Raw genomic sequence first — 13,703 nt, 5'->3', positions numbered from 1 at the left:
GTATGGTAACACCCACTGTTTCATGTTCTCTGTGTATATAAAATCTCCCCATTGTATTTTCCACTGTATGCATCTGATGAAGTGAGCTGTAGCTCACGAAAGCTTATGCTCAAATAAATTTGTTAGTCTCTAAGGTGCCACAAGTCCTCCTTTTCTTTTTACTTAATAGCAGTGAACTAGAGCATGGATTAGAACAGAAAAACATACATAAAAGAGGAAGAACTTTTCTGAAGCAGGGAAGTCAGCGATGATGCTGGCAGGATAAGGAAGTGCTCAGAGTCACCCAGGTCTTTGTCACCCTCAAATTGCCTTACTGTAATGTGCTCTCAACATGGGGCTATTTGAGACCACTCAGAGGCTGCAGTTGATGCAGAATGTGGCACCTGAATTGCTAAGCCAGGTTGGTGAGGAGAGTGTACTACATCAATGCTCCCATGACTACATTCAGAGCCGGTGCTAGGCACAAGCAGACTAAGTAATTGCGTAGGGCCCTGAGCAGCTCAAGGGGGACCCCTATTCACTTTTTATTATATCTTGTAAGGGGGACAAAAATATTTGTGCAAAGGGCCCCCAATGGGCTAGCATCAGCACTGACTACATTGTCTCCCTCTAGTCACTTCCAGCTACATTTCAAGGCATTGATATTGATTGAAGATCCTATATTTTGAGTCTCTACAGGTGCTCTGACAGCTGAGGCCTTATCTATACACAAGGGAAAAATACAAGCTGATTTAGCAAACCCTTAAGTGGCCATTCTTATTTTGGTTTAAGCATATTTTATCTCAATTTAGCAGATTTGTAATAGACAAACAAAAAGGAAATAATCCCAGTTTAATCAAAATAAGAGTGTCCATATAGGCTTTTACATTGGCTTAATCACACTGTACTTTAAATTACACCTGGGCTCAACTGGTGCAACTTTCTCATGTAGATGAGCCCTAATGGTTGAAGTCAGTTGGAGCACTCGAACTGACATTCCCTACCTTTACATGTCTGGAAGCAGCTGGCAGGATGTTGTCAGGGGATGTCCCTGTACTCTGGAATTTGTCTCCCATAAGAGCTCCCATCAGCTGACTTCTAGGGCAGCATGTACCGCACATCTCTGCAGGCTTTTGACTGATGGTTTATTTTTTGGGAGGTGGGGGAGGAAGACATTAGGCTTTTCTTCTGTGAACTATGTTTTTTAAAGTCTCTGTGCCCTGAGAAGCAGTGAAGGATGTATTTTTAATCAATTGAAAAATACATAAATAACGCAGTTGGCGGGCAATGGTGACTCTAGTTGACAGCCAGGCACATTTCCTTACCAAACGTTTTTTGTCTCTTTAGGGAGTGGTTAAGCAGTTTGAAGCAGTGACAAGAGAGAAGCTGCAGCTTTGCTTGTAAACTAGTAGCTGGCTGCAGGTTAAAACACCGGTCTGATTTACTGGAGCTGTGAAAGCGAGGCTGCATTTCTGTGTGTGTATAAACTTTTCTACTGCTTTTAACCATTTAAAAAAAAACTTATTTGTTCTTAGTAGTAACAGGATTTGTGTGTATAAAGGGGCAAAGCCTTACTTCCACAGGCCTTCCTCAGCAGCCATGGAGAGCCCTGGGCATAGTGGAAGCAGTGCAGTTTTGCTCTGTGGAGGCTGGGTATGGCTAGGATGCTGGGAGCTTGCTTAGGGGTTCTCTCTGTATTCCTGGAGGAATGAGGATAGGTGGATCTCCTACTCCCAGGACAGTGACCACCAGACAATCACCCCCCCACCCAAACAGGGTAAAACCAGAGGGGCTACTCAGTTGTGGAGTGTAGAACTGGGGGCAGGGGAGCAGAGACTTTTCTTCCCTCATATCATAAACTACCTGGGCTTGGCACTGGAGAAAGGATTTGTCCCACTGCAAATAAAAAACTCTAAAAAAGAACATCCCTCAGTCTCAGTTTACCCATTCCTCTCCCACAAGGAGTCTGGCCATTCTTAAGTGCGCAAAATCCAGAGCCAGTACTGTATAAACAGTACAAGCAAATGAGGTGCTACACTGTACATCTGCTGAGAAGATGACAACTATCTACAGTACATTGTTAAGGCCCAGATTTTCAAAGGCATTTAGGTACCTAAAGATGCAGATAGACACCCAATGTGCTTTCAAAAGTGACTAAGCACGTAGGCACAATCCCATTAAGTGCCTATCTGCATCTTTAGGCATATAAATATCTTTAAAAATCCAGCCCTAAGCACCTAAAAGGAAACATCCTGTTTCAAGATGGAATTTAATATATTGTTCCAGGTCTCGTGTTTCAAAGAATGTTGGGTGAGCTGGAAATTCATCATTTACTAGCCGGAAGGCAGAATAAATTATATGAATATTTTGTATGTATTCTAACAGAATGATAAAATTCATCAAAGCCCCCTTATTTTACTTAGGTATTTTACACATTATACTATACATTTATAAACATATAAAAGCAAAATAATGAAAAATATCTGGAATTAAAACTAACATCACACTATGTTTAGTTGAGGACCTTCAATTAGTTTTATTTTGGTAAAATGTACTCTTTTTATAACAGTACTGAATTGGCAACATGCAGTTTTACAATCCATTGTATTAAATAATATGAAGTCTTAAATGATTAGGCTCAAGGAGTGTAAACATAATAATTTATTAGCTTCTGCTCATAAAAAACAATATTCTGAACTGTGAATTTTTTAATCACAGCAGCAAATAGTCAAAAAGGAAACAAATCAAAAGTGTTCAATAAAAAACATAAGGCAAGCATCAGTGTGTGAACTTCTTCCTTTAAACCAATGCTTTAGCACTATAGCAGTAGCATCAGTAACAACAAAAAGCAAAAGACTTAGTAAACCATGGCACAGCTGTCAAGTTATTTCTATGTCATCACTTTAGCAAAGGATGCACTGTTAGAATTTTATACAAGAAAACTTGTATAAAAGAAAACTTTTGTTTTGAAAACTGGAGAGAGAAACATTAGCTGTAAAAACAGAGCTCATTGAATTTAAAGGCATTCTTTAAAAAATGTGTCCTACAGTGATGGTAATTTTATATTCTTTTGTTTTATGTCTTTGGGAAACATAACATGCAAGCTATTGGTCAGTATTGTAAGTCAGCAGGAATCAACTTTGCTATTTTTGATCAGTGATCCGCTGTAGGCAGAGTTTCATGTAGGAATTTTTATTGCGTATTTCTATCACCGCATCCCTGACAAGCTCAATGAACATCTGAGGCCACAGCTTCTGCAAAGACTCGTTTTTCATATTGATGTCAGCAGCTTCTTTCACTAAGTCTTGTATGTATGTCTGGCAAAATTGCTTTCTCTCCTTGATTTCCTGGATGGGAGAACCATTATAGATTACATAAGACAGATAAAAAAGGCTAAATAACAATGTTTTATTAAAAAGGGCCAAAAGAACTTTAATGAAGCAAAGAAAATAGTGATCTTCACAAAAGCAGAACACTCCATGCTTTTCTCTAACAAATGAATTTAACTGCAAATTGTACAGCCAGTTTTTTTAAATGAATAGGGCCATAGAGCCAAGCTTTGTAACCATTTAGCTAACCACTCTCAAATTGTTTTTTCTGAAATTCCATTTGGAAGTAACAATGTTAACTTTCTCGAACGGAATTGGATTTTTTTGTTGCTGTGGGGGATAGGAGTGATAGCATATTATGCAAACTATTACATTTTAGATTATTTTTAAATCTAGGCACTGCAAGCGTATTGACATAGAAAAATATCAGTTTACCTATGTAAAATTTTAAACAGCAGCAAAGTAAACTACAGTAGGGAGAAATAAACCGGTACACATATACCTTTCCATATTTTCTTTGATGTATGCATATCGTACATTTTTATCAGTAAATGTCGGTAAACATCAATTTCACCTTTTCTATTGACCATAACAGAAATTTACAGATAGGCAAAATAAGAAAAATGCTGCTTGAGAACCTATTATAGTTTAATTTAAAGATATTTACTTTGTATATTTTGAAATGTGATGTTGACAATATGTTTTAATGGTTATAAAGCTTTAACTTTTTGAATCTCAACATCTACTGTCAGTAAATAATTAGTCTGGCCCTCTGTAATTTCCCACAACTGTGAAAATTTAAATCAATAGAAATAAAAAAAATGCTCACAACCCATAATTTCACTCAACTGTGAAAATGTAAATAAAAAATTGAAACAAATCCTTAAAATAAACATCAATATTTCCACTGAAATTTATAAAAAAAATAAACATTGAATTCTGCCAAGCCTACGTACAACATATAGTGTGCACTGTACAAAAGTCATCTGAACTTCTAGAAACTAACTTAATGACAAAAAAATACATTTTGAGTAACTACTAGCACTACGTTTTAGCCATTCTTCAATTATACTAATTCTTTTTATGGAGGATTTCCAGAAAGTGTCATAACAAGTTGTCCTGTGAATAGTTATACTGGTGCTAAATACCTAATCTATCTGATTTACAGTATTGTTAAAAACATTAGGTTATGCCTTGGCCCATGAAAACAACACAGATCATTTTTTACAGGAGAAAAAGGAGAGTAAATGCTTTCCAGCTGCCTAGTTTGAAAACTTAATAATCAATAAACCTAATCTACTGTCTTCAGTAATTAGGTCTGACTTGATCACATTTAGTATGTTAGTTTACTGTTAATGTGAAGCAGGAATTTGCAGTTCTTGCCTATCTTGCTTTTCCCTTGTGACAACCAGTAAAATCGGCAGCCACATATGGAATACTATAATGAAGGATAAGGTGTGAATTACTACACTGGTAACAAAAACACATGTATAGTTTTAATGTAATCACATGAACACCACAGCATTATTTTATTACTGTCCTCTGATTCTGGTAAAGTGTGAACAGGAGTGCCTCACTTGCTTACACTATTAATTACTTTAATGACCTTTACCATTCAGCCATCACTTTCAAGACTAAACAGCTTTGGTATTTTTAATCTCTCCCATTACACCTCCATGCTATGTCCTTTTTGAGATGAGGTGACCAAAACTCAATGCCATGATCAAGCTGAGTATGTACTATTGATTTACTTACCAGTATTGTGATGGGATTTTATACACCCCATAAACCTGAAGAGTAAGCAAGGGACAAACCTGGGTACCAGAATGTAGAGACTGGAGACAGCTGCTATTAAAGGTTGTCCCCTCAAAAAGGAGAAAAGATGTTCTTTCCCCCTGCTTAAGGGAAGGGGTTTGCAGCCAGAAAAGCTGACCTAAGATGGGCTTGTTTGAAACAAGACAGTCTGTCATTTTATTATTATTTAAATTTGGGCTGCACTAAGATTTCCTCTACCGAGATTTAAACAATTTTTGTCATGGCTCTATTCTACATTGAACAATACTAACCCCAGTATTGGATCTATATGACACTCTACTGTTAACCTTTTCCCAAGCTGAGAAATGATTATTTATTATTACTCTGTATTTTCTATTTCAGTCTTGTTTTAACACACCACATGTATCTCTCCACATGATAACTAGGTCTCTAGCAGTCTCTTGGGAGGCACTGTATTAAAAACCTCTGTCTAAATTGAAGGATTCTAACGTATGAGAGAAATCACTATACCCTTATAAAAGCTGTGCTTATTTATCCTTATCGTATTCTATTATTCTAGGTAGTTTAAAATTCCAGTTTGAACGGTACCAAAAAATTGGTGAGAAAATCCAAGTAAGTTTACACTTGCATACTCCATGTACAAGTCCTGCATCCTGAATGTGTGATCCATGCATGTTTCACAGTATGGGTAACATCCCTTTTTAAGGGGTACAGTGCTGACCACCTTGTGGTCTGATGTAGTTGCTATTTTTATATTGTAAGCTGAATTGTTTGATCATGTGGTTGAAAAACAAATGAATATGATAAACAGGGATATGTAAAAACTAACACTCTAAAGACCCCCAGTAAAATTGACATATAAAAAAATTTCCTGGGTGATCTTTGTACACAGGGCTAATAGAAGAATAAGTTAAAAGGACTGTCTGATGACAATTTCTTAAAATATGCTTAAGTCTGCAATGCACAGTCCAGAACTCAGAGAGGGAGCTCACAAGCAGAGCAGAACTGGACTGAGAGCTTTAGAGTGCAGGAGGAATGACAAAGATTGCCCTTGGTTGAAGTCAGTGGGAGCCATGCCGGCACATCTGAAAGCACAAATTGGTCTATGTGCTTTATCTTATAAAAACATTATTTATTTTTAAATGTGTCAGATTATTAAAAAATTTTACTGTGTCAGATTATTAAAATTTAAAGATTTTTCATGGCACCATTGCTATAATATGAATCTTAGTCACTGTGTCCCAGAGAAGTCTGGAAGTACCCTGTAAACTTTCAGACGGTGAAAGTGAATAACGTTATTTCAGGGAAATAAAATATATGAAAATTGATTAAAAATTAAACAAGCCACCCAAAAGAAAAAAAATTATATTTGGAATGTTTCAGAGTATATGATCTTCACAGGATCCTCAAACTAACACATTTACCTCAAGCTTTTCTGTATGAAACTCCCTTGTGGTGTAATTCAGTATAGCTTGACTTGCATTTTCTCCTCCAACTCTTCTGCTGTCATTACTTTCTTCACTGACAATCCCAGATTTCTTCCCCTTTGCCTCTAGCATATAACAGAATTGCTTCTTCCTGTAGAAAGACAGTAAAAAGATTTACAGATTTAATTATTTGAGACTTTATTAAAGTGTCAATGCTTTTCAGTGATTTTATGTAGCGCCACCCCCCCACTTTTTTTTTTTTGGTTGTTGCTTTGAACATTGAGTTTAGGAGTTTTGGGTTTATTGCATCCTGCAGCCTTGATATATACAGAAGGTCCCAGAGATATCCATCCATTATTTTGTTCCATAACAACCGCAAACTATGAAGACAAATGCTTGTTTTGACACATACCATAACAGGGCTCCAAAATGGAAAATAATCACACAACTTCAGACAGGTACTTAAAGTAAAAGTATCCACAGAAATCTAACAATACCATTGAAACTTCTTTTCCAAAAACGTTTAAACACCTTTTATTCTACAATGTCAAAACTCAAAACTGTTAATTGTCATATATTTCAACTATAAAACACCCATTAAAATTACTTCCGTGTCTCTAGTATGTAACTCAGTAAGTGCTGCCCAACACATGACACTGGAATCAGATAAACAGTACACTTATATGTGTGCACATCTTTGACTATGTCCTATATCAGCTCCTTATTATCAGAAATGCATATACATCGTACATTATATACCCAAGGACTTTGTTCAACTTGTATGACTACATTCTATTTGTGAATCAATATTTCTGCAATGTACAGAAAAACTTATGGGTTTTTTTAGTAATTTTAAACAGTGGGATCTGTGTAATATTTGTCATTTTACTTATAAAGGGATTTTCATAAGAGTATGTTAATTTATGTGTTCTGGCCAAATTCTTAGTTAATTATATTTTGCCTACATAAAACCCCCATGAAGTTTCAACTGGATATGTCTGTCTTTGCTTTCTGTCCTAAAACTGCTAACCAGTATTGCTGTATATTGTTAAATAGATGCTTAGGAGACTGCAGTTCAGCAGTGAGTGAAGAAATCCATATTTTTATATAACATTTGAGATTTCTTAATTTCTTATCTCTTTTAATTACCTTGATGGCTCTCTAGCGAGGCTTAATGAATGTTTGCTAAGTACTTTGAGATCCTTGGAGGAAGCAGTAAAAGTGTAAAGAATTATTTGTATATTGTAAATGTGAAAACAACAATATATGATGGAACAGACCTTCAGAAAATAAATGTAGGCAAACCTATTTCTGCTTGTGACAGAAATGCTATGGAGAAGTGGAACAAAACAAAACAATTTAAGTAAAAATATCTCTCTTCCAAAACAAAACATTTCTCACAGTTTAAGCAAGCAATATATATTTGGTAGTAACATAAGCCAAAAAATCTCTGCAGGGTTGGGAACATCAGGGAAGCAGTTGCCCCACTCATCAAGACAGGGACAGTTCAGCTGGTCACCCAGTAGAACGTTGTAGTGGGTAAGTTGTAGGGGACAGGGATGGAGCGAGCACTTTTCGGGGCACAAGCAATGCATGGGAGAGCAAGATTTAGGGAGACCTTAGCACAGGAAGTGCCGGTATGTTATAGACATGTAGGGGGGTTGCAGGACAGCAGCACTGGGGAATGGAACTAGTTGGACTGGTTGTCCCTGAGAAAATATTAGAAAATCTTCAGTGTAAGTGTCCTAAGAAGATGTGGACTTGTTAAGGTTCAAATAGTAACAGGCTTCACACCCCTGCACTTCCATGGATTCCAAGAGAAGAGCTCAGTAGGGCAGATCATAGCAGGCACTTACATTGTGGACCTTTTAAATGCCATCACCTCTAGCATTCCCTAACTCCATTCCACTCAGACACTGCTTCTCCTAGCATCTTCTGCTGATCCCCCACATCTGTTGCCTTCCTATTCTCATCCCCTGCATTCTCCTCTTTTCCACAATGCCCTGTCTGTATTCCATGCACCCCGTCAGTTTTCTGCCCCAGGCAATTTGAGCATTTTAAAATTAAATGTTTATATTTCTGAACATTAAAAAAAACACAAAAATCCCATAAAAGTGGACAAGAAGAAAGCACATTAGCCTGTTGGGAATAAGAGTTAAGAAAATAAAAGCATTGGCTTTTGTGGAACAAGAGCAAAGCGGGCAGGGAATCTCATTCTCCCCCCAGACCTGGTCTGCACCCTCCCCCACAAAATTTGGGAAGGTATCCGGTTTCAGGAAGGCTATGTAGTACTAATTCTAATCTGGGCTCATCCCAGTCTCCCTGTTCTGAGACTTGAGCAAGGAGAGTTTAGATCACAGTGGGTGCTCTGCAGGTACACCTGCTAAGTAGCACTCATTGAGTGCCCTAAACCAACCAAACTTGCAGTCTCTCCTGTGTGGTCCCCAATGAAGAACTATCAACAGTTTTCATAACCTGTGAAATGCAGGAAATAAGATCAAACTTGGTCTTATACAAGCCAATATGAAATTTACTTTTGCTCTTCTTCATTATGTTAACATAATACCCCAAACAGTCTAATTGTATGTGTAAGGAATTAATGTTGGTCTGAATAAACGTAGGTTGAGCCAGTAAGTATTTCTAGTGCTCACGTAGAGTCCAGGACCTTTGACACTGTGAGCCACTGAACTATAAACTGGCATCTCCCTCTGTGATTATTTTCTGTATCATCCTAAAAGTTCATTGCACGTATCAATTTGTAATTGAGCTATTTGTGTGTTTTCTCTATTAACTACTTTATTTTATAAAAAAAAGCAAAGAAAATCAAGTTCTTTTTGAAAAAAACTGATTAATCTAATGGTCTAACTTAACCAAAAGCAAGGGTGGACTGATTTAACTGTTAACTTAATTCTTAACGCACTTATACAAACAAAATTACGGTAAAAATATCATTTCTATGGCTATAAAAGCTTTCCTTCTTAAACATTTAAAATAACTTTTACCTGGATTCTCCAAGTAGTGAAAGTAGGCGATACTGAGGCAATTCAGAAGATGCTACATATGCAAGAATGCCAAAGAGTCTTTCAGCCATTACTGTATCATTCTCAGTAACCTGTGAAAAAAAGAGGAATGGAAAACTTTCACAAATCGTAAAACTTGATCATGTTCAGAAATGACCAGCACAAATCAAATCAGTTAAAATATGTGCTATATAAAACTGCATACCAGAGATACTCCAGGAATATTTAAAGAAAGGAAACAATATATCTGTACGACTTTTTCAAAACTTAGATTTACTTTTATTGGCATCTTCAATATATTCAAAGAGCAATCACGCAAGTTACTTTTGCTTGTTTTACTTATTATTGTCTACCGACTCTGGAAACTTTGATGCATACAATATGATATTCTATGTTTCAAGATACTTCTCATTAAATGACCAGTTCTTCCACCCTGAGTGTTCCAGCCCACACAGATTAATTCTTTACCATGTTGCATAAATTTACAGAGATATATTGGAAACGTTTCTGATCAAGCTCTGGTGCAGAAGTGAAAGGTCTCTAAGCACTTAAATGATGAAAGATAAGCCATGGTCTCTCTGACTTTGGCAGCACAACGGGGCAGTCTTTACAAAAAGATGATTTTTTTCTGTCAGGGTTAAGTGGCTGGCCTTTCCCAGTCCAGTAAATTAATTCTTCCCCGTAATACTTTACTTTCCTAAACATGAACTATACTGTTGTTCCAGCATAAAATTACAGCTATGTCTTTAAAATAATTTCAAACTGTTGAAGAAATGACACCATGTACTTTAAACATCTGTGTTCAAAGCCCAATTCTTTTCCCCTACAAACTCTCTACTGATGCTCCCCCTCGACATCTAAATAAAATCTCAAATAAATTAAATTTCAAATAAAAAATGAACACCACAAACATTCCCCTGTCTGATGTCTTCTTTCCCAGCATCGTGTTATGCTACTGTAAAATTCCCCAAGGCAGTCACTGTGTGCTATATGCAAACATTAAATAAGAATGCTAATCTTTAGCGAAACCTCTAGTGTGTTCTTGGTACCATTCACCACCACAGGATGTAATGGTAACAGCACTTAGGGAAGTACAGATGCATTATCAATGCTCCTTAATAGTATATAGTATGTCAAGAAACTATGCATACAATACTCAATGAATCTACCCTGTCATTTGCAAACTGTACATCTTTGCTGCTAAACATTTTGTAAAGTTCCACAATTAAATGTGAACTGGTTTGTTATGTAGTCCAGGGGTTTGTCTAGATTAGGAAAATTTACACTTGTGAAACTACATTAAAAGAGGGTTGGGCACGCCACAGCCTGCCCACATAGCAGGGTGAGGCCTGGGAGTAGAGACCCTTTGTTGTGGGGGCTGTCTCTGGTTAGCACACAGCTCTTCTCTCAAGTGTGGGTTTGGCTCGTGAACAAGTTTCATGGCTTTTCTTTCAAACCTGAGTATATTGACAAAGCATGCTGGAAGGCCTAATTACTTAAACTTTTTTTTGGAGGAGGTGTGGGATAAGCAGGGAGCATTTATTTTCTGTTTTGTTATTGTTGTAGGCTGAAGAACTCTTTAAAAACATGTTTGTATTTTAAATAGTGCAGTAAATGCTGCATGGAGACACAACTTTTAAATACATATATAGTATAAATTGAAAAACAAGCTTTTAAAAGCCATATTCAGTCTTACAAATCCCAACTTTTTAACAGGCACCTTTTACAGGAGTTCGTGATCAGTAAATTTAAAGAAAAGAAAAACAAACAAGTAGCACAGTATAAGGTTATTTCAAAATGTTTTCCTGGGATTATTTATGTTTAAGAAAAAGTCCACACAAAAATAGTATTAGAAGTTTAATGATTTGTTTTCTTTTTAAGATATAGCACAATTAAAGGGAGGCATTTTTGCTTTCTATTTTCCTCCCCGTGGGAGCTTTTAGTTCAGTTTAGCTCTTTAACCCTCTCTTCCTATGTTGCGTGATTAATTTGTGCTGGATACAGCTAAAAAAAAGGGTGAATTATAGACTTCAAATTTCTGTATACTTTATTAGTTATCAGATACAGACAAATTAAAACAAACTATAATGGCCAATTAAAAATACTAGACATTTAATTTACTATTTCTCATACGATTTTTACAGTGTAATTATTTAAGTTTCTGGTAGATATTTTGTTAATGAGAACTACAGAAAAACAAATGTAACTACTGCAATTTAGCTTCCTCAACCTTTAATGCTAATCTTGCCCACGATGTTGCTGAAAAATTCACGTCCATAGGTACAACTTTTTGGAATTACACTCCATATAGACAGCTCAAATCACTGCAATCCTGAACTTGGTATAATCATTCACACAAACGCAAAGTGAGATTTCAGTCCTGCAAGGTGCTGAGCATCCTGGCCATGATCCCACAAAACACTTAACTGTAAAGCACCTAACTAATCTCATGGTTAAACTGAAGTATGTATTTAAGTGTTGTATCTGGGCTATAGTGCTCAGCACCTTGCTTACTTGAGCCCTGGGTGCCTGACAGATGTATAATTTATCCAGATCAGATGATAGCTTTTACACCCACTTTGCACTGGCGCAAATGGGTACACACAGTGCAGATGTATACCTGTATTAATGTACTCCCTTTCTTTTCACTTTAAACAATTAAGGATTTTGTAAGAGGTAAAAAATCAAGGTTTCCATTTGATGGAGTGGTGACATAAAGAAAATATTTGAGATCTTATGTATATGCTGTACCTGGAGTTAAAAAATACTATATAAATAATAATGTCTTGTACTAAAACCAGCTGTCAAGTATGCTTATATATATATTAGGGCTCTTGACTAATTGCAATTAACTCACGTGATTAATTTGAAAATATTAATCGCAATTAAAAATTGTGATTAATCGCAGTTTTAATTGCACTGTTAAACAATAGAATATCAATTGAAATGTATTAAATATTTTTCTACATTTTCATATATATTGTATTCTGTGTTGTAATTAAAATCAAAGTGTATATTATTTTTATTACAAATATTTGCACTGTAAAATTGATACAAAAGAAATAGTATTTTTCAGTTTACCTCCTGCCAGTACTGTAGTGCAATCTCTTTGTCATGAAAGTGCAACTTACAAATGTAGATTTTTTTTGTTACGTAACTGCACTCAAAAACAAAACAATGTAAAATTCAGAGCCTACAAGTCATTCAGTCCTACGTCTTGTTCAGCCAATCACTAAAAACAAATTTGTTTACATTTGCAGGAGATAATGTTGCCCTCTTCTTATTTACAATGTCACCAGAAAGTGAGAACAGGCATCTGCATGGCACTTTTGTAGCCAGCATTTCAAGGTATTTACGTGCCAGATATGCTAAACATTCATGTGCCCCTTCATGCTCCGGCCACCACTCCAGAAGACATGCTTCCATGCTGATAATACTCGTTAAAAAAAAATAATACGTTAATTAATTTGTGACTGAACTCCTTGGGGGAGAATTGTATGTCCCCTGCTCTGTTTCACTTGCATTCTGCCATATATTTCATGTTATGGCAGTATCCAAAATCGGAATGGGACGAGGTGTGAAGCATGCTTTTGGAAGTCTTAAAAGAGCAACTTTCCGATGTGGAAACTACAGAACCCGAATCGCCAAAAAAGAAAATCAACCTTCTGCTGGTGGCATGAGAATCAGATAATGAAAATGAATATGTGTTGGTCTGCACTGCTTTGGATTGTTATCGAGCAGAACCCATCATCGGCATGGACACATGTCCCCTGGAATGATGGGTGAAGCATGAAGGGACATATAAATCTTTAGCGCATCTGACACGTAAATATCTTGCGATGCCAGCTACAACAGTACCATGAGAAGGCCTGTTCTCACTTTCAGGTGACATTAAACCAGAAGTGGGCAGCATTATCTCCTGCAACTGTAAACAAACTTGTTTGTCTGAGCGATTGGCTGAACAAGAAGCAGGACTGGGTGGATTTGCAGGCTCTAAAATTTTACATGGTTTTATTTTTGAATGCAGTTTGTTTTTTGTACATAATTCTACATTTGTAAGTTCAACATTCATGATAAAGAGATTGCACTACAGTACTTGTATTAGGTGAAATGAAAAATACTATGCCTTCTGCTTTTTTTTTTACAGTACAAATACTTATAATAAATAATAA

At 36.4% G+C, this 13,703-nt stretch overlaps 1 protein-coding gene across 7 annotated transcripts in view; it reads right to left on the bottom strand.

The window, feature by feature from the left end:
• Nucleotides 1-2,490: 2,490 nt before the first annotated feature.
• Nucleotides 2,491-13,703, bottom strand: part of LRRC49 (leucine rich repeat containing 49) — a 132,563-nt gene continuing 121,350 nt past the window's right edge. For all 7 annotated transcript variants that reach the window (XM_048866937.2, XM_048866938.2, XM_048866942.2 and 4 more), the window contains 3 exons: nt 9,514-9,623; nt 6,509-6,662; nt 2,491-3,326 (listed from right to left, as the gene is read on the bottom strand). In XM_048866937.2, the coding sequence (XP_048722894.2) occupies nt 3,123-3,326; nt 6,509-6,662; nt 9,514-9,623 (468 nt within the window). In that variant the 3' untranslated portion in view covers nt 2,491-3,122. The remainder of the gene's footprint in view (nt 3,327-6,508; nt 6,663-9,513; nt 9,624-13,703) is intronic.

Source organism: Caretta caretta, chromosome 10, assembly GCF_965140235.1.
Source record: "Caretta caretta isolate rCarCar2 chromosome 10, rCarCar1.hap1, whole genome shotgun sequence".
NCBI lineage: Eukaryota > Metazoa > Chordata > Testudines > Cheloniidae > Caretta > Caretta caretta.
The sequence above is the reverse complement of the archived record's forward strand: the minus strand, read 5'-3'. Positions and strand labels throughout refer to the sequence as shown.